The sequence below is a fragment of the Culex pipiens genome, chromosome 2, assembly GCF_016801865.2.
Source record: "Culex pipiens pallens isolate TS chromosome 2, TS_CPP_V2, whole genome shotgun sequence".
NCBI classification, from domain to species: Eukaryota; Metazoa; Arthropoda; class Insecta; order Diptera; family Culicidae; genus Culex; species Culex pipiens.
In genome coordinates, this window is record NC_068938.1 from 150191045 (window position 1) to 150213918 (window position 22874).

Below are 22874 nucleotides of genomic sequence, written 5' to 3' on the forward strand. Positions count from 1 at the left end.
GCAAATGAGTGATAAAAAAGCTATCAATAGATTATCTCTGCACCAAAAATATCCGAGAGTATAGTGGCCGTCACTATAGCTTGTGAGACCTCTTCTTGTGTCTCGTGATTCCCAGCGATGTCATTCTCTCTCTATCACTCTTTCCCTTTACCCCGACTATGTGCTCTCACGGCTGAGTCTCTCAATCTCTCCAAAAACTGCAATGAGAGAACGCGAGATGGCGATTAGGATCCGACCACGCATGACGTCCCGTCAAACTGCGTTTGCGAAATTGGTTTTGTGGCGGCTTTTGTGGTTAAACGCTGTTGCGGTAGCATGATCGTAGAAGCGGGAACGAGAGAGAAAAGGAAAATGTCAATCGCGAGTGGGCAAGCACGAAAACGTGTTCGGCTATGTTCGGCGCTGAGAGTTTCAATGAAGAGAGAAGAGCAGTTATATTTGAGGCATGAATATTCAGGCGGGATAATTGTAGTTGCTGAGAGCTGATATTTTGATATATTAACAACCCTGGTCCTCACGAAAAGAAACGTGAGGAAAGTGCTATATTGCGAGAGTATAGTCCTCTCGCGTGTTCATTCGTTCATTGGAACAGTTCATCCCATGAGTGGCTTATATGGACAAACGACCGCCACTTAGTCACCGAACCATAGGGACGTGGCGTTACATCGTGCTGCCACCTGGTTTTTTAAGCGCAAGAGTGGAAAAGTGCTGAGTCATCGTCTAAAAATAGACGGCGTCCTATCTCACCCAGCAAAATGAAGTCGATAAAGTAGTCGGTTTCGATGAGAAAAAGTGGAAAATGTGGTCTAAAAATAGCGACGCCATCCCCCTATGGTGGCCCATACGGCAAAGGCACGGTTCAAAATGCTGAAGGTCTTGGGTTCGAGTCTCGGTACCGGTACTTTTTTTTTTGATAGATGAACTTTTTAGGAAAATGAACCATGAGTAAAGTACTCTCGGTAATTTCGGGATTTATCCTCTCCGTCCGCACACAGTACCATTTTACTACCGAATCGTGCTCTTTATCCTCTCGTATGCCGATGCCCAGTTCTGGGTGTAGATTGAGACTTGTCAACGTTAGATCGAAGTCTTACTATCGAGAAACTAGATTGTGAGTCGAAAGATTGCAATCGAAAAATTACGACCGAGTGCAATAGTCATCACGTGAAACTGTACAAATTAGGGGAACAGCATCTATTTCCAGCGTGCCTCTAATGTTGCCATATCAGCACTTTGACATTCGATTAAAGCTCATTAAAAGCGTTTTTAACTGAAACCGAGTGATAAATAGCTCAATAAGAAGTGAGCAAGCAAGTTTCTATCAAAAGTTTTGCAAAATTAGCTGTTTAAATAGTGAAAATCAGCTAATTTGATGGAGTTAGGGGCGAGTGCTTAACCTGCCAAACATACGAGAATTTACCCTACTTAGAGTTATTGATTTAAACGGGATGTCAAAATTTCGGGAAAAATAAATCAATTGGATAAATATTTCTGAAATGAACATAGGATACGGATTAGGATGTAACAAAACTGTTCAATTTTGCGGGCATGATCCCCTAGGTGTACTGAGCCCTAATCCCAAACATGAGCTTTATTGGTTGCGACAGGACTTTGAAGTTTAAATGGAACAATCAAAAAGTTTTTAAATCCATGTGAAAAGCAAATTTAAAATGAACAAAAGATTTTTAATATGACAAATAATATTATGTAAATTTACAATTTAGGCAAAACCATGCCAAAGGACAAAACATTAAATTAAAAAACAAACCCATTTTTGTAGCTTCGCCCGCCTCTGCGTTCTTTGCAGCCAGCAAAATAAAAGCGTTTTTAAATTTTGTTTGCAAACATTTACACTCTCGGCCATAAACCGTCCCGTCCCGTCCGTCGGAGTTTGCGCAAAGCTCGACGTTTCGCCGACTCATGTGAACACACCTTGGCAGGTGACGGCGGTTTGTGGTGGCGGCACGGAAATGACGGAACACCGAGAACCGAACCCCCGTTGGAGGATTGGGGATGGGGAGCGAATTCTGACCTAATTTCGCGAAAAACCATCAGGAAAGATGGAAAGTTCTTTTTTGTTTCCCTTTTTTATATGTTACTGATGCCAGAGTGAGTTCGCCTGGAGAATGGTGACACGTTGTTCCATTTCCGTGGGCGCCAGCCATCAGGTAAAACCATGGCGGTTGAGGAGGCTGATAAATGGTGCAGAGAAAAAAAAATCGCGAACGGAAGGAAGCACTATGCACGGCGACAGCAGACAATTTGCAATGGATAATTACAGCCCAGTCATTAGGACAAGTAATAACTTTCAATTAACAGAGAAAGGCATATTTACTTTGCATAAAACGGCATGAACTTCCATGGAAAGTTTTATAATTGTTTATGTTGACGCAGTTTTAAAATCGTAAACCTTTCATGAACTGTGCCTTCATCGGTAATTGTTTGATAAATTTTTCTTTTGTGAAAAATTCACTTAGTTGTGGCAAGCAAACCCCTTATGTTTATGCATCATTTTGTAATTACCTGCATTACAAAATGTTAGAAAATTGCTACACATTAAAAAATAAACCTGGGAAACAGTTTTAAAATGATTTTTTTTAAATGGCAAAATGGCCATTCTGGGTTATGCATATTTTTCATAAAATAACATGTCCTAAAATTATTTACAGTTGAGTAACGGAAAAAAAGAAAAGGTGTTTAAACTATTTTTGTGTTTTTCGGTGGAAAATATGTACGTTTTTTTCGGAATTTTGAATAAGTCATCAAATCGGACGTTCAATTTTATATAAAGTCCCTATGACACAAAAATTCCAAATCATCAGCATTTCAGGCTGCAGATGATTGAAAACGCGTCTTTTTCGAATGTCAACAAAAGAAAGGGGTCGTGCCGCCCCTTCGTCACGAGATATCAGGGTCGAGGAAACTGCTTTGTGATTTGACAGAAAATTATCTATTTAGAAACTTAACACAGCCTTCGACCCTTGCTCCCCCTCCCGGGAAATTGATGCTTTCGATTCCCGGGAAATTTGGTCGAGACTCCCGGGAATTTTTGCATCTATCAATTTTGAGGCAAAAATTGGAAATCCAATCAGCGACAAACGGAGAGTTAAATTCCATATGTAGAAAACAAATATAAGCAATTTTTAAGTTCGATTCTACCATGCTTCCTTCTATCATGCTATTCTATAATGCTTTCCTTCAGCAAGTGTCTAAGCAAACACTAAGTCTGAAATCCGAGAGAATAGCTCTACCAAAATTTAATTTAAGAATAAACTTCTCGCGGGTGAACCACCACAAAATTGTGTTAATTTGTTTATTTTTTCATTGAGTGGCTTATCTTGCCAAATGATCATCTCATAGTCATCGAACTTATGTGGCCGATACGATATGTCGATATGTCGATATGTCAAAGGTCTTGGGTTCGAGTCTCGATGTCGGAACACTTTTTTGGTTGATGAAATGTTTTGAAAATGAACCCATGAGAATAACGCTCTCGCCCATCTCGGGATTTATCCTCCGTTCACAGTACATCTATACTACCAGGTTGTGTTTCTTATTGTCTCGGATGGCGCTGCCCAACTGTGGGTGTATTTAAAAATTAGTAGTCGTGTAATTTTGTGTTTCGAAAAGGCACTTCAAATCAATTATTATTCAAGTAAAACTTTGGCTTTTTTATAATGGTTAGGAATGTCTACTGTTCATATTCAGTTGAACTTTCCTTGAAACTGTAAATATTCTTACTGTTAATTAACATTTGAAAATGAAAAAACAGCTATATAGCTATATCTTTTTATAGGAGCAAATTAGCACCATACTTTCTTGGGGAAAGTTGTAGAGCACATTCCAGAGCAACCGAATATGAATCCGGTTTTAATGTAGCGTGAAACGTGGATTTTTAAAATATCAAAATCCAAAAAAAAAGTTTTCCCCATACAAATTTCTATGGAAAATTGAATCGCTTTGCGCAAAGTGGAGACCAATCTTCTCAAACTTCGGGGAACTGAAAAGCTGTGCTCACTAAATTTTAACAACTTTTTTTCCATACAACCATATTACACCCTAAAGGCACATATTGTACTGCCTCAAAAGACCTTCCGAATACAAAATTTTAAGATTTTTTATATTTTTTGGACCTCAATCTTCAATACCCATTTTACCCCACTTCCCTTTGTCATAGAGGGCTCATATTTGACAAAAGTTCATTTCATGTAACAAACAAACGCTGATAGTCTCATCCAAATCGAAGCACCTCGCCTCACAGGTCATTGACGTGACACACTGGAGCAATTCTCTACCAAAACCGGTAATGGATTTTATTTGTATTTTTTTTAATTTGGCTCAAACGTTGTGGGGGCCTTCCCTATGACCAAATAAGCTATTTTGTGTCATTGGTTCACCCATACAAGTCTCCATACAATTGTGGCTGCTGTCCATACAAAAATGGTATGTAAATATTCAAACAGCTGTAACTTTTTAGTGAATTTTCTGATCAATTTGGACTGTTGAGGACAAAAGAGAAAAAAAATGTACAAGGAAAAAAAATTGCAGATTTTTTAATCAACTTTTTTTTACTAAAACTCAATTTCCCAAAATACGTATTTTTTTATTTTCGAGATTTTTTGATATGTTTTAGGGGACAAAAATCCGCAACTTTTGAGCCATAGAGAAACATGGTCAAAAAATCTGCCGCCGAGTTATGAATTTTTGAAAAAATAGTGATTTTTGAAAAAAAACGAAATTTTATGCAAAAACAAATTTGGCGTTATTTCCTTATGCAAAATTAAATTTGCAATCGAAAACTACTTTACAGATTTTTTGATAAAGAGCTCTGTTTTCAAGATATAGCCACCGAAAGTTCGATTTCAGCGAAATATTTACAGTTTTTTTGATTTTTAAAAATGGTAGCCATGAGTGACCATTTCCAAAAATATTTTTTAAATTCAGTAAATTTGCTATAAAGTTGTCTAAGAGACATTGTAGATTTGACCTCGGGTTGCTGAAATACAGCCGCTTTAACAAAAAGTAACACGAAAATTAAAGTTTTCTAAGTCTCACCAAAATAACCCACCATTTTCTAATGTCGATATCTCAGCAACTAATGGTCCGATTTTCAATGTTACAACATGAAACATTCGTGAAATTTTCCGATCTGTTCGAAAAAAATATTTTGAAATTTTTAAATCAAGACTAACATTTTAAAAGGGCCAAACGTTGAATAATGACGCCAAATTTGTTTTTTGCATGAAATTTCGATCATTTCCAAAAAACATTTTTTTTTTTAAAAATCATAACTCGGCGTCAGATTTGATCATGTTTCTCTATGGCTCAAAAGTTGCGGATTTTTGTCCCCTAAAACATATCAAAAAATCTCGAAAATCAAAAAATACGTATTTTGGGAAATTGAGTTTTAGTAAAAAAAAAGTTGATTAAAAAAACTGCATTTTTTTTCCGTGTACCTATTTCTTTCTCAATAGTCCTCAACAATACCTACAACTTTGCCGAAGACACCAAATCGATCAGAAAATTCAGTCAAAAGTTACAGCTGTTTGAATATTTACATACCATTAAAAAAAAAAATTACCAAATATCATCAGCAGATTATTTTTTTGGAGAATTTCGGGAGCGATTTTCCTTTGCGTGATTTATCTCCTCTCTTTTCGCGGGTGAAGTAAGTTCGCAAGCGAAATTGATTGTTTTGCGATTATTCCATACCTGCTCCTTAGGAATATCAGCAGATGTTATCCAAATTCAATTACTTGAAAATTTAATTCAAAATTCTGCTCTAACGAAATTTGTTAATGCATCTTCAATTTATCTGAGATGAGGTTTTATTAACTTAATTAGACGAATTTAGCCCAGACACGTTGTGAAAATGAAGCGCTCCCAATTACTTCACATAGAGATAACCAGCTCAAGAGGGTACTTACGTCGTTTTCGTCAGACTCGGGTCGGACGTTTTTCGGCGGGTGTTTCTGGTTTTCTTCTGCGATCGCTCCTTGTACGACTCGGACCGGTTAACCGATACCGGGGCGGACTTGGACTTGACACTGGCAAAAAGTGGACAAGGAGTTGTTGTTAGAACTATGCTTTAGAGCGTGCAAGTTCAGGATGATCTTACCTATCTCTGAACTGATCATGGTCGACACCTTGCGCGGCGAAGGTGTCCGGATCAGCGGTGGAATTGTTCAGGTAGTCCGAGTGGGCGCTGGTGTTTTCCAGATAACTGCTGCTGAGGTCCTGCCTCCGGTCCGACGGTTTCCGGACCAGCGAAATGTTGGGTCGGTCTTTTGAGGAGGAAAAAAAAACAAACGGTTAATTAGTCTGTTGAGAACAAAGAGTCTCCACCCAGTTGGTGTTACGATCCAGATGTGCAATTTGTCAGAATTAAGTACAACAAGCAACCTGAGAAGTTGAGGGAAGAACGGTGTCACTAATTGTGCCAACTTCCTCGAAGAGGAGGTTGACGCTTGCTGACGTACGGAAAGTAGCATTTTCCGCTGATGACAGCGCGCCGTTGTGTCCGCCCACGATTTTCAAAGGTGTGTTACTCACCCAAAGTGCCGTTTCCGTCCGACCAAAGACTTCTTGCACTTTGAGCGACGCTGTAATACGAGCCTCTTGCCCGAACGGTTTAAAAATTACGGTCATATTTATAGACCAGTTTAAAATGTATCACTCAAGTTGGGATACATAGCGTTTTGTCGCTTCAGTGGTCTCTTGCCAATGCGACCAATTTGTAAACAGAAAATATCCTTGCAAATAAAGCCAACTAAATTTGACAGTTTGTCACCTTCAACTTGGTTTGCATTGGTCCCCAAACAATAGTCAAGGCAAACATAGCTACAGGTAAGCATGGTTTTAAAATCTGTCAAATCTAACATGTCAAAAGCGCAACATTACCATCGAACCCTTCCGCACAGCTTCCGGCGTTTTCCGCTAGGGTCGCATCTCCGGAACCGGCCACTTGCGACGCCTGGGACGAAATCGACGAACGTTTGCTTTGTTGTTGCTGGTGCAGATTCTTGCGCGATTTCGTCTTGGCCAGTTTGTACTTTTTGTGGCCCGGGATGTTGCTGCCGCTGGTGGCAAATTGTGACCGGGAGTTGTTTACCTGTTTTTTTTAGTTGTGGTTGTGTTGGTTGAGCGCGGTTCGGTAATGAACCAGATGTTGGCCGCGGGATTGCGAGGGTGGAACGTTGTTGTTTACAGTACCAGATGCGCGCGATTAATGCGCGTGTTTACAAGGCCAAGAAAAGAAAATTGCAATTTAGAGAGACGAAGCTGGGTCGGTCTTTTTTGTTCTTACAGATTTACTGGAGACCAGCGGGAATGGTCCGCTAGCGGGCGATTCTCCGTTTGGGATCACCTTCGCGAGGATCGCTGCCGGAGCATGTTTGTGGTTGTTTAGCTTGTTCTTGATCAGCGTGTTGATGTTGAGGTTGGTGTTCGACTTGGAGTTCTTGATCGTCGCCGAGTTTGTCGTTGTCTTCGTGTCGAGGATCTTCTTGCTTCCATCGAGCCGCGTCTTGGACGAACTCTTCTTGTACCTTGGAGGTCTTACGACCTTCGGCCACGTATGATGATTCTTCTCACTTTGTTCTTCCACCGGTTCCACTGTTCCGGATCCACTATCCGTAGCATCCCCACTTCCAGCACTCACTTTCTCCGCCTTGTCTTCACTTTTGTTCTTCCTGCGCATCCGCTTCTTCAGCGTTGAAACACTAAACCGGTCGTCGGGAAAACTTCCCGCCCGGAACCACATTTTGGCGCGCTAAGGTTGACAGCGCACCCTCTGTCGCATATCACGTGGAACCCGCAACTGTTGGACTGCTAAGGGACAAAGCAAAAAAAAACACACGTTCAAGTTCCAGAATTCAACGGAGAGTGCGCGGCGGCGGCGACTTCTTCAAGAAATTGCACCAGAAACCGCGGAGAGACGTGAGATTGATGGGATTTCTGGTGCACGAATAAATTGGTGTGTGTTTGTGTGCAGATATTTCACGTCTTTTCACTCACGGAACCGACTGACCGACCACCGTCGTCGTAGTTGCCACCCCCTCGATTAGGTGCGAAAATAGGGTCAAACGGGGTAAAATAAGTTCAATTGTATCGATTTCAACCTGATTCCAATTTTGAAAACATTTGTGTATATGGTAAAAACTAGGCATATTTAAAAGTAAGGCTACTACAAAAAAAGGAAGTGAGATCATCTGGGTCTATCACCGTAACAAGCAAGAGGTCGGCAATTTTGGACCATGGATCATACCCGCATAGCATCAGTGAGTATGGTAGACTACTCTGCTGTTATGCTGGGATGTTCTGGGTCATCCAAAAACTGCCTGGAGTTATGATCTGTAGGTCTATCGCTAAATTTCTGATGTAATATGTATTACACATTTTTTACACAAAATTTGTCATTACATTACCCTTCCCCAAACAACCCCGCTATCCCATTTGAGAACCAACGCCGTGTACTTCTTCTTTTTCGGAGATCACCCACATGTCCACCCAGTGTGTGATGGAAAGCGTGATGATGATGGCACGATGACGAGAGAGAGAGAGTTTGCAAGTGTGTCAGTGAATGTTTACTTGTGCCCTCCCCCCACAACACAAAGAATCTACAACCGGTCAAGAAGAAAAAGTGGTTTGCAGGTTTTTCCGACTCTTTTCCGATGAAGAAAAATTAAAAATAAATCTCGCCGTAAATTACACACTCACACATTGAGAGATGGAAACAGGCAGGTCGGCTCTTTCTGTTTCGGGAATAAAAGAACGAGTTTTTTTGCACGAAATGTGAAAATTGTGTAAGAAAAAACTAATTTAACAACAAACAACCAGATTTGTTTCTGTATTAGTGTATGGGTGCTGATGAAAATAAACTAACAATGTTTGGGCCTCACACGGAAGTCGTGTTTTGTTTGAGAGTGAATAATGTAAAAAGATGATCAAGGCGAATCATCAAAGGTTTTCAATGTAACTGAAAAAAGTATATTTAAATTTCTTTGTCTATTCCAAAACGACAAAACGACACTATTTAAAGCAACGATCTTATCTAGCCATATCAGTTGGTGTTTAGCGTTGACGTTAAACATATTGTACACATTGTTTATCGTGAATTGTTTGTTTCTGCTGTTTCGAAATAGTGACATCTTGATTATCATTTTTGTACAACTTTGGGTCAAGAAAAACATAAAATGTGTTTAAAAAAGGTTTAATTGATAACAAAAAAAAATGTGTAAGTGACGTTTGGCAAAGGCATATTAACTTTCGCGATAAGACTTATCAATATCGATTTCAGCAATTACCAGTTGTGAATTTTGACAAATTCATTACTTCCGGACAAAAAGCCACAACCCCCAAAGCCCAAACCAAATCAACAGGTCTGTATACCCGATGATCTAACGATACCTCCTCGAAGCCGGAGGGATTCACAATGAGTGTTTGGTGAGCAGACGACACTCCTCGTTTCGTCTTCAACGGTGATGATGTCAAGTCAACAAGCCAACTCAAGGCACGATTTGTCATCTAATGATGCCTCTGTGGGTTTGTATATATTTAGGAGCCCCACCGACCCTGTCTGTTGGGAAGACACTTGAAAGCCACTTGGCCGCCAACCATCAACCACCAAAATTGCTGCTGAGCGGCTGTCAGCGTTTTGCTACATCCTAAATTTCATAGACTAATAGATATGAGCAAATTTTGACAATAATCTCGCTCAAGTTATTTTTATAAAAAAAAACTTTCACCGAAAAAAAACTTGTTGCGGTGCTGTAAATTAGAAAAAAATTAAAATATTGTTGATCGATCCCAGACATGCTAAATATGATTTTAAACACAGGAAAATGCATTTCTAATTGTTTTCAGTTGGTTAGACTTTATGTCCTTTGCCCCCTGATTTTTCGGAACGATTTGGAAGGGGGGGGGGGGGAGGGGGGGCAACATTAACTTTGAAAAACATTTGCAATGGCCTAAACATAAAGTGTCAAATATCACGTTTTTGAACAATAATGCGATTGAAATAACGTTTCAAGAGCGGTTGAGATTTTAGGCTCTAGACATTTTTGTTTGGTATTTCTATTGGAAAGATCAAACAATTTTACAAAGGTTTGCTTTTTATACTTTTTTTTATTGAAAATCTCTTGAAGGATTTTTTGAGTAGTTTTTCTTTTTCTTGCTAAATCCAATGTTAGAATTGATGATCAAATCATAGTTGAAAAGAATTCAAAAACTTTATTAAATAACACGAAATACAAAATTTTGAACTGAATGCAACCTAATAAAAATTAATTTAGTTCAATTGAAAACCTTGAAAATATGCCGATAACTTTTCGCAACTATTTTCAAAATTTTCGAAAAAAAATAAAATTGACAGTACTTTAAAATTTAAAATGTAAAATGTAATTATTATCGGAAATTATCCCTCGCATGGATATTACTTATAATTGATACATTTTATCAAAATTTAGTAATGAAATTTGTGATTGGCGATCTGATTATACTTTAATCCTCTACTTTACTCAAGGGGCAAAACAAATTAAATTAAAACAAAAAAATAAACAGAAAGTGCTCCCCCCTAAAATTGTATGAATTTTTCCAATCTGTGGTCCAAAAATTCAAATTAATAAAATGTCTAGAAGCGTCCAATTTGATTCAAATGCAGAAACAAAGAATGGGTTTTCCAATATTTTTTTTTTATTTCACCCCGTTGCAAATAGTTTTCAAGGCGGAAATAGTAGTTTATGCAACAAGTTGCAAAAAGAGGATTTTTTCAGCACGAGTCGTACATTTATCCAACTAGGTTCACAGAGTTGGATAAATACGAAGAGTGCTGAAAAAATCAAGTTTTGCAACGAGTTCCATACAACATTTCTTGCAATTCCAAAAAACACACACTGAGTGGAATTTTATGTCAAATTTTCATGTATTTTGTCAATAAATCGTTAAAATCAAAAAAGTGTTGAAAAGTGTTGCTTTTCGAAACAAGTGCCGAGCTGCCGAGCTTCCGTGGCCGTGAGGTTACGGGTTTTGCTTTGTAAGCGGAAGGTGATGGGTTCGATTCCTGTCTGGCTCGGCAAAGTCAGATCCCTTCAAAGAGTAAATCTGCTCACTGGGAATACTGACCGGTAGGGGATGGGTTTCGACTAACGGCGTGCTGGATTTCCAATCCAGAGGTCGGGAGTTCGATTCTCGTACCGGGATGATGAAGTTTAAAAAAAAAAGTGCTGAAAAGTTCAACTTTTCGGCACCCATTTGAGTGCTGAAAAGTAGAACTTTTCAGCATTTATTTTGAAAAGTGTTGCTATTCGATTCTGTTATTTTTGGTATAGAAAAGTAGGCTATTTCGTCGTTCAAGAATGGCAGGAAAAGTAAATAGTTTCACGACGGAATTGCAAAAAAATAATTTTCTTCACAATTTTAATGGAAATAGAAGTCTGATCAGCTGAAAAGAATGTTTAATGTATTTTCCTAATTTTGCTGTAGACCTAGGATTAATCAGAAATTTCCTTTCCTAGACAAACATTTTCGAATATTTACATACAATGTTGTATGGACAAACCAATACAGCAATTCACCACGAAAACAGCATGATTCGAAAAAAAAGTTCTCCGATCGAGCACAATTTTTTTCTGGGGGATCCTTGGCCGAAATAATTAGACCCGTATTTTTTTGTTTGGCCACTAGGGTGACCTACGCCGTGTTAAGGTGGTTCGAAAAATGGCAATTTTCGTCGATTTTCGCAAAAACCATTTTTTCCAAAAATTTATATATCCGCGCCATTTCATCCGATTTTAGCTGTCCTAGACGCAAAAGAAAGGTGATTAGTTTGGCTATTTGTGAAAAATAGTAAGAAGTTTCAAAAATCTAGCTTAACATTTGAAAAGGTCGTATGAAAACTTAAAATGCTGTTTTGAAGGTCTCGGGACCAAAGAGCCTATGTCTGAAAATATTTTTATCGGATTCCTCGGGAAATTTCACAAAACGTATCAAAAAATGGTGAAGTTATGTTTTCGATACTCTGAAATACGATTTTTTGAAAATAAAAACTGGATTTTTCGACGCGCCACGCGCAAAAATGGGAAAATGACAAAAACGGGAAAAAACGACTTTTTTCACTAAAACTGGGATAACTTTAAAATTTCAGCGATGACCTATAGATGTTATGGTACCAAAAGTTGCGTCTTTTAATTACGAAAATTTAGGAGATAAGTGCAATGGATTTGCTTGTAAATTATTTGAAATCATTAGTATAACATCTAAAATCAATGCTTGGATACACGGAGAAAAAAGAGTTCCCAAAATCGTGAACAAGCGTTCATGAAAATGGGAACCACGAACAAAGTGTTCAAATTTCATGGTACGTTTTTCAAAATCGTACCATGGGATTTGAACACTTTGTTCGAGGTTCTCATTTTCATGAACGCTTGTTCACGATTTTGGGAACTCTTTTTTCTCCGTGTAAGTTTATGGCATGGACAAACAAACATATTGTAGTGTGTGTGAGCTCCGTGTAAAGGGGTGTTTGTATCAAATTTAAATAATTTGTGTTTCTTTTTCTAGTTTTGCTGCTTCCAGTGTTGATTTAGTGTGTTTTGTATTACTTTTTGTCTTCACTTTGTTTACTCTCAACTCAAAAATGCTTGTAAACCATTTTTTTTTTAATTTGGCATCCACATCTGATAGTCTGTGCAAATAATTCTTTTTCACATGCTGTTCGGGCATCGTTTTCTTCTCCGAATTCCCCCAAAAAAAATACGCCAAAGTATTCTTGAAGTGTGCTGGTTGGCTGGCGTCAGCGAACAAACATACACACGTGCGTCACGGACACACCGACAAATGAGCAACACTTGGGAGAACAGCTTGGATCGGTTCATTCATAAGTGGCCGATGATAGGGGATCGCCGAGGAGGGGGGTCGAGGCGGAGTTGCGACGGTCGGTGGCGGTTAAGCATCCAACATAAATTTGCGTTACTGATGAGAGCAATTTTTCCACCACATTGCACTAGATTGACCTTTTTTTCGCGGTCTTGCTTTTTTTTATTGCTTCTGCTGGTTTTTGTCACGGCGGCGGCTCTACACCCAGCAATTACGGGTGTAGGTGATAGTGGAGGGACACACACGACAACTATCTCAAGAACACATCCTCGCAATTGATTTTAATTGCTGAGCGCAGGTTTCATGTCACGGCACGTCATTCTAGAATTTCTAGATTTTTTCAACAAGACAAATCACACAATTTAACCACCTCTTTTCCTTGTATTTTCCCAAATTCACGAGAAATAACTATTCGCCAAACATTCGCAAGGCGAAATTCCACAAACACACAAACTCACTTTTCACCCCGTTTTCTTCCTCCCTCAAAATATTCCCAAATCCGCTCCCCGGGACGGTAACGCGCGCGCACGACGTCGTGACACGAACGGAACTCGTTGTGCACCTCTGCGCGACTCTCGCGGAACATTGGTACTGCGCGCGAGAATGCCGCGGCACGACGGTTGAACCTCGCCGAGGAGATGTCTCGTTGCGCGCTGGCTGGTTGTTGACTTAGCGGAGAGACCTTGCCGCGCACACGCTCAGGGTGTCGTGAAGTACTCGAGCAGGAGGGTGACAACTCGGGATGCGTTTCAATAGTAGGTTGATCGTCGATTGAGCGCCACCCACAGAGGACGTGAATTTTTTTAAACGGAGTTTTGACATTTTTCAGGGGTTGTTTACACAAATACAAATATATCTTGTCGCACCCGCCAGAAAAACGCGTTTTAATGTTTGACCTTGAAAAAACAAAAACGAAAGCACGCAATGTAAACAATAACAAACACGTTTTGTTTGGCTGACCATTATATGCATTTTCCCGAAGTTTGGTTGAAGTTGGTTGCTGGAGTCCCGAGTTATTGCAAATGTTTACGGTAGTCTAACTTGTACGTGGGTCAAACGCGTTCTGACCTGAAATCCCTTTGGCCAGCCACTTACATCAATTTGCAGGGAGAGACAAGATAGCACAACAAGATTGAAACTATACTTCCATATGTAAAGTGACAAAAATGCACGGAGTTTTTTTCGGATTTCTTTGAATATTTCAGGATTGAAATCGAATTTTGGGGATCTATGAAGATCAAAAGCTGAGGCATTGTGAGCTGCACAAAATCGCGTTCTTAACTCAATTTGGCCCAGAATGCACGTACGACAAGTTAGCACGACGGCGACCATATGGGCTTTTTTTGCTCGAGAGACCACTTAGATCCCATTTCTTAAGATAATTTTATCAAATTCGAGTTCTTGAGCCATTTGAGTTCTTATTTGACTTACAAATGCAAAAATAAACGTTTTACAATGTATTTCAAATATTTTACAAAAGGCAATACTTATTTTTTGTATTTTTATGGAGATTTTGGAGGGTGGGAACAAAAACTTGAAATAAAATTGGCTTTGGAAAGAAATTTTCTAAATATTTTAGCGAATAGTTTATTTATGGTTTTCTGTCGATAGCCCAGTTTTTGTTCTTCAAAAACCTTCAATTTTGGAGATGTTTTGCAACGGCTTTACTGCCTATAAGAGAGTATGTACAAAGTTTTGAGCGTCCAGATTCCCGGGGTTACAAAATTCCCGGAAAACGGGAAATTTTCAACTTATTTCCCGAGAAATTTGAAATTTATCAAAAATTGTTCTGATCCTGGTTTTGATTAATATTTAGCAATAAAATTGTATAGAATAGTAGGATGTAACAAAAATGACTTTTTGGCGGGCATTCAAGGGTTTGTTCCGGTGGGCATACTAAGCCCAAATCCAAAATATGAGCTTGACTGGACGTAACAGGAGCTGGCGCTTTGCATTTGAAATTTAAATGGGATTTAACCAGTAAAAAAAGATTTTTTTGCAAAAATGTCATTCTTTGAGGCATTTTGGCCACTGAAGCGTTTATTTTCAACATCATTGACGTGTAGGCCAGATCCTTGCGCATCTTTTGGTAAGATCTACATGAATAAAAAGATAAGCAATGAATTTACCTTGAAAATCTGATTCTTCACTTGAAATGCCATTTTTATGAAATCGCAACTCAAAGTTTTTAAATTTTCTAAATATGTGTGTATTGTTTGGGCACTTTTTATATAATTGGAAGTAGTCTTTTTAATGATGTTAATGATTCAGCTTAAAAACCTTGGTTAAAAGAATTTTCATTGCAATAAAAGTTGTTTGGATATTTTAATTTTAAAATAAAATATTTAAACCTCTTGCGTACATGGTAGGTCTAGTGCTCTGTAAATTTTCAACTTCACTTTTAAACAAATTAACCTAATTTTTCTTGCACATTCTTATTTTAGACATTTAATGATACCAATTAAATTTTCATCCAACTTGGTATGGTAAACAAAAACGTAAAAAAAAACTCAGTTCTGAGTTGGCGTAAAGGGGTACTTTATTCTCAAATGATATAACAACAATTGTTGGTTCAAAAACTTACCAGAAAAATAATGGTTTGATTTCATTCCATAATATCCAAATTTTTGTTGCCCAACAAATAAACAAGATCTATTCCCAGTTGTGAATGTTTCCAAAATTAATATTATCTGAAATAAGCCTTGACATGAAATTTTCAGACGAACTGATGATTTCAATAAAAACGATACTTAATCCACCTTTAGGTGGTTGGTGCCTTCCTCACAATCATAAAGTCAATACATTCAGTAAAAATAGCAACATTCCCTTAACATGTTTAACAAATCAATTTTATTACTGATTTATTTTGATAGGGTTCGCAGACAATTTTTCTGGCTCATCGGCAAGGTCTGATTAAAAAAAAACCTATCCAACGAAAGTTTACATGGAAGATTCAGACAATATTTTTATCACAACATCTCAGATCCGGCCTCCAGAAAGTATATAAATAACACTTAAGTGCCAATAACTTTTGATAGGGTTGTCAGATCCTTGATGTTTTATGCTCATTTGAAAGGTCTTTCAATTATCTAACTAACGATGGGTCGCATGATGGACCCGGACATAATTTTTACTGAAATATCTGAGATCCGGCCTCCAAAAAGTGTATAAATAACACTTAAGTGCTAATAACTTTTTATAGGGTTGTCAGATCCTTGATGTTTTATGCTCATTTGAAAGGTCTTTCAATTATCTAACTAACGATGGGTCGCATGATGGACCCGGACATAATTTTTACTGAAATATCTGAGATCCGGCCTCCAAAAAGTGTATAAATAACACTTAAGTGCTAATAACTTTTTATACGGTTGTCAGATCCTTGATGTTTTATGCTCATTTGAAAGGTCTTTCAATTATCTAACTAACGATGGGTCGCATGATGGACCCGGACATAATTTTTACTGAAATACCTGAGATCCGGCCTCCAAAAAGTGTATAAATAACACTTAAGTGCTAATAACTTTTTATAGGGTTGTCAAATCCTTGATGTTTTAGGCTCATTTGAAAGGTCTTTTGATTATCTAACTAACGATGGGATGTATGATGGACCCGGACATCATTTTTACTGAAATACCTGAGATCCGGCCTCCAAAAAGTGTATAAATAACACTTAAGTGCTAATAACTTTTGATAGGATTGTCAGATCTTCAATGTTTTGGGCTCACTGGAAAGGTCTTTTTAAAACATTTCTGAAAATGTATAACATGATAGGGTTTCTTGCAAAAACCACCCTTTTTACAATCTTCCGGACATACGCCAAAATCGTTTTTTTAGCATAACTTTTGAAGTACTTAACTAAACTTGCTGATTTTAAATAGAGACCTATGGGACCCCAAGACGGATCGAATGAGACTAATACGGTCACAATCCGTTCATCCAGTCCGGAGATAATCTAGTGACATTTTTTTGTCCACCCACCTACACACACCCACACAGACATTTGCTCAGAACATGATTCTGAGTCGATAGGTATACGTGAAGGTGGGTCTACGAGGTCGAATTAAGAAGTTTATTTTTCGAGTGATTTTATAGCCTTTCCTCAGTAAGGTGAGGAAGGCAAAACAGTAAATTGAATTGAATGAAACAAAATTGAGTTCTCTTATTATAATTTATGTTTGTAATTCGAAAAAAGCCAAAAAGTTAAGAAAATGTTTAATGTTTATAAAGGTTTCAAAACTGTAAAGCAAATCGGTTTGTAAAATCCCGTTTCCTGTTGTCACCCTATAAAGACGAGAGAGACATAACGCTCAATACGAGCTCTCCTTAATAGAATAGCCTGAAGAGCATATATCCGCTAGTCATGGTCGCTCAGTTCAACAGAATTCTTTAGAAATTGATTCATTTTCTAAGGATTGCTAAAATTTGGCAATTTGCCCAACTTTTCTTTTTGGGCTTCTTGGGATTGGCAAACAAACTTTTTCGGATTTTTTTTTATAAGCACGAACAAAACAAAAAAATAGACAACTCCACTCCAAGCTCAACAAGTTGGTATGTTCGGCTCAAGCGCCACAAAATCATCGTGCACTAAGTGCGAAAAAATGACGCCAATCACACTTGGTGTTGTTACTTGTACAGTTCTCATCCCACCCAACTTGGTGGTCTGTCAGCAACATGTGTGTGTCGTTAGATCGCGATTCAGCGAAGATCGAAACCAAAACAAAACTGATCTTAATGGGTGCACGCGCGCGCAGCAAAAATTACTCCGAGTTGTTGTTTGTTCCAGGTAGTTAGGCCCTAACAGGCGGAATTTTGACGGCCAATAAATTTGAAGACAAATTTTGACTGGGCCTAAATGTTTTGGACGTTGGTTTCACCTTACAAAGTAGTGGACAATTTTGAACAGCAAAATAGTAATGGCTTTAATATTTCAAATTTCAATTTTTATTTGAGTTCAACTTTTAATTATTTATAACCTGTAATAAAATTATTGAAAAGATTACTAAAAGATAATTATAATGTTTACTCAACACTGCCAACGTTGTAGCTTACTAAACACATCATTCCGATCGATAGCGCTAAGCAATTGCAAACCGTTTAGCCGGTGATTAAACACGAGATGACAGTCCCATCGCCTTGGGTTAGAGATTGATTACACGTCAGATCACAGATTCCTCAGAATGAACGATGACGTAATCAAAACATTGTGTGCGGTGTGTCACGTTTTGTATTTTTACTCAAACCTTGTTTATGGGATTCATGTGTCTTTTTCAACCCTCAAACGCCTCGTTAAAACTTTTTTTTTGGTTTCAAATATAAATAAATTGAGCCTCTTTCGAAACAAAAACCTATTTTTTAAAGTTCTGTTAGGTCAGACATTGCCAAGGATTACCAAGTTCACACCGGAAAACGGTTCCGAAAGGTCTCTCCCGCACTAAGTGAAAATCGCGTTCGGTTCTTAAATTCACTTTTTACTTTCCACTAAAAAGCTGTCATCGCCCGCCGTGGTGCACCGAAGAACCGCAGTCAGTGCTCGGGCAAGAGTGCAAAAAGAGCAAATGTAAACGAAACCATAACGAAATTGGACGGGAGAGAAGGTCAAGGGTGCAACTACACGGCGTCGAACACATGTAGTTTTGGTGGTAGTACGACTCTACGCTGGTGCCAAGCGCCAGGACTGGTTTTTATTAATTTGCGCGCGCACACATACATATTCCGATATTGAACCTGAAATTGTTAGTGGCGAGTTCGTAAAGTTTACCTTTTGGTATATGCAAATTAAATGATGAAAAAAACAAATATTTCAGTTTAAATATTCATACTTGTTTAAGCTTTGCAAAAAATCAAAACGTGGATTTTGTTGATAAAAGAAATAAATTGGTCAAGCTAACGCGAAAATTCTAGAAAATTCACATAGGACAACTGTGCATATATGAGCAATACACCAAAATATTTACAGAACAATTGACACTATCGGAGTCTTAAACTTCTTCGATTGCCACTTTTGTCTCTACATTGCTCGTAGAAAAATTCAAGTGCCATTTAGACACCTGAAGTAATTTTCTAGAGCAATAAAGTAAATACATAATTGCTCCATCTAGAAGTGAGAAAAAGGGCTGAGAATTTAATAAATTATAACTTTATCTACATAGTAAAAAAGTTTCATTATAAATGGTTGAAAAATTGAATGTTTTATTTTTTTTTAATAAAATTTTAGCTCAATAATGTGGAACATGTTGAATTGCAAATGAAAGAATGTAAAGTTTACAATTTTTTTAGGTAATATGGTACGTTATCCATTAGTGGACCCCTTTCCTATAGTGGACCCTCTGAAGGATTTTTGATGAAAAAATCAATAAAATCCCGATTTCAAGCGTGTTTTTGTCTGCAAACCTATTATTTGGCATGTTCAGCATCTTTTAAAACAATGTTGACTGACATTGAATTGTCCTTTTTGCCAAAATATGTGTTTTGAGTTCGACATCTGAAATCAGCCATGGCCACTAGCATTTTCACAACAAAAAACGTTACTTAATCCACCGATGGTGGTTGGTGCCTTCCTCACAATTATGTACATATTTGTTTCATTCTGTAGTAAGAATGTCAAACCTACAAATTTTATCTAAATTTTACTTCTTACAACATATCTACATGGAGTATGGGGTCGAGAATCCCAAAAATCATTGGACGTAATATTAGAACAACACCTACGGGGCTGTTTCATGAAAATTGTTCACTTTCAATAGTTAAGTTTTTAAAGCCTTAAGGCAGTAAAAAAATATATCTGTTCATTTTTCCCGGGAGTTTCAAATCAACAAAATCTCGGGAGCCAGATCTCCGGATAGATCCGGACAACTTTTTCATCAACATATTTGAGATCCGGCCTCTGAAATGTGTACAAACGACACTTAGGTGCTCATAACTTTTGATAGTGTTCTCAGATCTTCAATCTTTTGGGCTTGTTGCAAAGGTCTTTTGATTACCTATCCAACGATGGGTCGCAGGATAGATCCGGACAACTTTTTCATCAAGAGAGAGATCCGGCCTCTAAAATGTGTTCAAACGACACATAGGTGCTCATAACTTTTGATAGAGTTCTCAGATCTTCAATCTTTTGGGCTTGTTGGAAAGGTCTTTTGATTACCTATCCAACGATGGGTCGCATGATAGATCCGGACAACTTTTTCATCAACATATTTGAGATCCGGCCTCTAAAATGTGTACAAATGACACTAAAGTGCTCATAACTTTTGATAGGGTTATCAGATCTTCAATCTTTTGGGTTTGTTGGAAAGTTCTTTTGATTACCTATCCAACGATGGGTCGCATGATAGATCCGGACAACTTTTTCATCAACATATTTGAGATCCGGCCTCTAAAATGTGTACAAATGACACTAAAGTGCTCATAACTTTTGATAGGGTTATCAGATCTTCAATGTTTTAAGCTCATTAGAAAGGTCTTTCAAATACCTTTTTAAAAATGTACGATCAGACGGGTTTTCTTACAAAAACCACCCTTTTTACAATCTTTCAAACTTAAGCCAGAATCGTTTTATTAGCATAACTTTTGAAATACTTAACAACACTTCATAATAGTTAATGTAGGTCTTGTGGGACCCTAAGACGGATCGAATGAGACCAGAATGGCCCAAATCGGTTCAGCCAGTCCGGAGATAATCGAGTGCATTTTTTTCGGTGCACGGACTTACAGACATACACACACACAGACATTTGCTCAGAATTTGATTCTGAGTCGATAGGTATACGTGAAGGTAGGTCTACGAGGTCGAATTAAGAAGTTCATTTTTCGAGTGATTATATAGCCTTTCCTCAGTAAGGTGATGAAGGCAAAAAGCATTACTATTTTGTGATTGAATTAACTATCCAATCATTTTTGACTGGTTATTTAACTCCAGTAAGTCGAAATAAGGTAAGTTTAAGTAACTATACTAAAAAAAAGCGAAGAACTGCTCATTATCAAGCAAAAATTAGGGGGTCCAATATAGGACAATGAAAATCCTAACTTTTCCAAAAGTGGACCCCTGTTCATTTAACCTTAAATGCTTGTTGTAATCAACCTAATTGCATATTTTTTCAAGAATGAGTATAAATATAGCTGTTTTCATGTTAAAAGTATCAAATTTATAATTAACAAAAAAAACTATCGTTAATTGTATTTAGCTGAAGCATCTTATTTAAAGTTTTAAATGATATTTTATAATAATAAATCAATAACAAAACATGTTTTGAAAAAAAAACATGCGTAGTTTTATCAGCAATTGTAAACAAATCTATTGTTTTGTTTCGGTCAACTATTTATGTAATTAATATGAAAAAATGTGCATCAAAATTACTTTTTTTAATCTTTTTAATGTTTACAGTTGTTTGTGAAACGTTTTCTTTGGTCTTTTTCGGAAATAAATGTGTTTAAATGTCTGTTAGGTGTTTTGTTGTTTAAGCCAAATTTGTTAACAAAACATATTTGTTTATGATGGAAAATCCATCTTTTATTCATTATATCTATGATAAGACCTCCACCATTCATCAAAACACCAAATATCGGTTAAATTTGGTATAAAAATAACAGCTTTGCTATAGTGGACCCGGGTCCACAATCGGATTATGGACTCGGAAAAGGGGGTCCATAACAGGCAATAAACACTTTATTTTCAAATGGCTATTTTTCTGCTCAAAAACAAATAACTGATGAAACAAATAGTCAAAATTGTTCAAAAGACTTCAGATTTCATTATTTTGTACAAAGGGTTATGAAAAAATGCTTAAAATATCGAAAAATTGAGACAAATGCGCGTCGGCTCTACTAGGGGATCCACTAATGGTTAAAATGCCCTATCACACATTCCCCTATGCAATAACTATGACTTTTTACCGTGTTGAAGAAGATAGTCCGTCAGACTCAAAGTAAAACAGAATACGTTAGATGTAGAATTTGGAATGGTTTTGTTAAAAAAAATGTGAAAATTTGCACCTTTTTATGCGACATTGCATTTTTTGCACATAATAATCGCATCGCAAAAAATGACTTGCAAACAGTAGTTTTTAAAATGTAAGATTTGAAAAAAAAAATAGCGGTACGAAAATTTACTAAAATTCAAACGAAAACGAAACTATTGGCACTACGCCCCCCGGGGCATGGCCTTCCTCTAACGTGGGATTTCTGCTCCAGCGCCTCTGACGAGACAGGAGAAACCGGGACCGACGTTTTAACTTCACCATCCGATAGAAGCTCAGTGGATAAGGCGGGAATCGAACCCGCGTCTCATAGCATCATCGGGATCGGCAGCCGAAGCCGCTACCCCTGCGCCACGAGACCCAAATGATTTATGAATAAACCCGAACATGCTAAACGTGAACGTGAAAAAACGTTAAACATAAAGAGTTCTGTGAGTTAAATATCAATCAAAGTGAAACGAAAACTGAGATATGACCGAAGTTGCTAGCAATTTAAATTGCATCTAATACTCACAAATAGCATTCCAAAAGGGCGTAGCTCCAAATCATCACTGTTAACTTGAAATTAGATTCCAGATTCAAATTCAGTGGAAATAAAAACTATACTGCGAGAAAGTATTTTACTACTTTTTTGTCGAAGAAAACATTGTTCCTAACATTATAACTTATCATTAAAGAAGTCAGCACCTAGAATTCCTCGACATGGCCTCAAAATGGGACAGGCTAGTATGCAACCATGCTGTAGGAAAGCTTGAAGAAAAACTAACTTAATCCACCTATGTGGTTGAAGCCTTCCTCACTCATTACCATCAATGGCTGTACACAAATTTCATCTATTTTTTAGATCTGGATTAAAAAAGAACATAAATATCACTTAAGTGGCCATATCTCGAGACAGGGTTGCCAGATCTTCTATGTTTTGAACTCGATGGAAAGGTCTTTTGATAACCTAACCAACGATGGGTCGGATAGTGGATCTGGACATAGTTTACATACATTTAAGTGAGATCCGGATATATATGAAAACAC

At 37.6% G+C, this 22874-nt stretch overlaps 1 protein-coding gene across 3 annotated transcripts in view; it reads right to left on the reverse strand.

Annotated features, from left to right (window-relative positions):
• The window catches only part of LOC120421455 (rho guanine nucleotide exchange factor 11), a 156593-nt gene that overhangs the window by 59713 nt on the left and 74006 nt on the right, over window positions 1-22874 (reverse strand). For all 3 annotated transcript variants that reach the window (XM_039584666.2, XM_039584667.2, XM_039584668.2), the window contains 2 exons: window positions 6119-6284; window positions 5928-6047 (listed from right to left, as the gene is read on the reverse strand). In XM_039584666.2, coding sequence (XP_039440600.1) covers window positions 5928-6047; window positions 6119-6284 — 286 coding nt within the window. The remainder of the gene's footprint in view (window positions 1-5927; window positions 6048-6118; window positions 6285-22874) is intronic.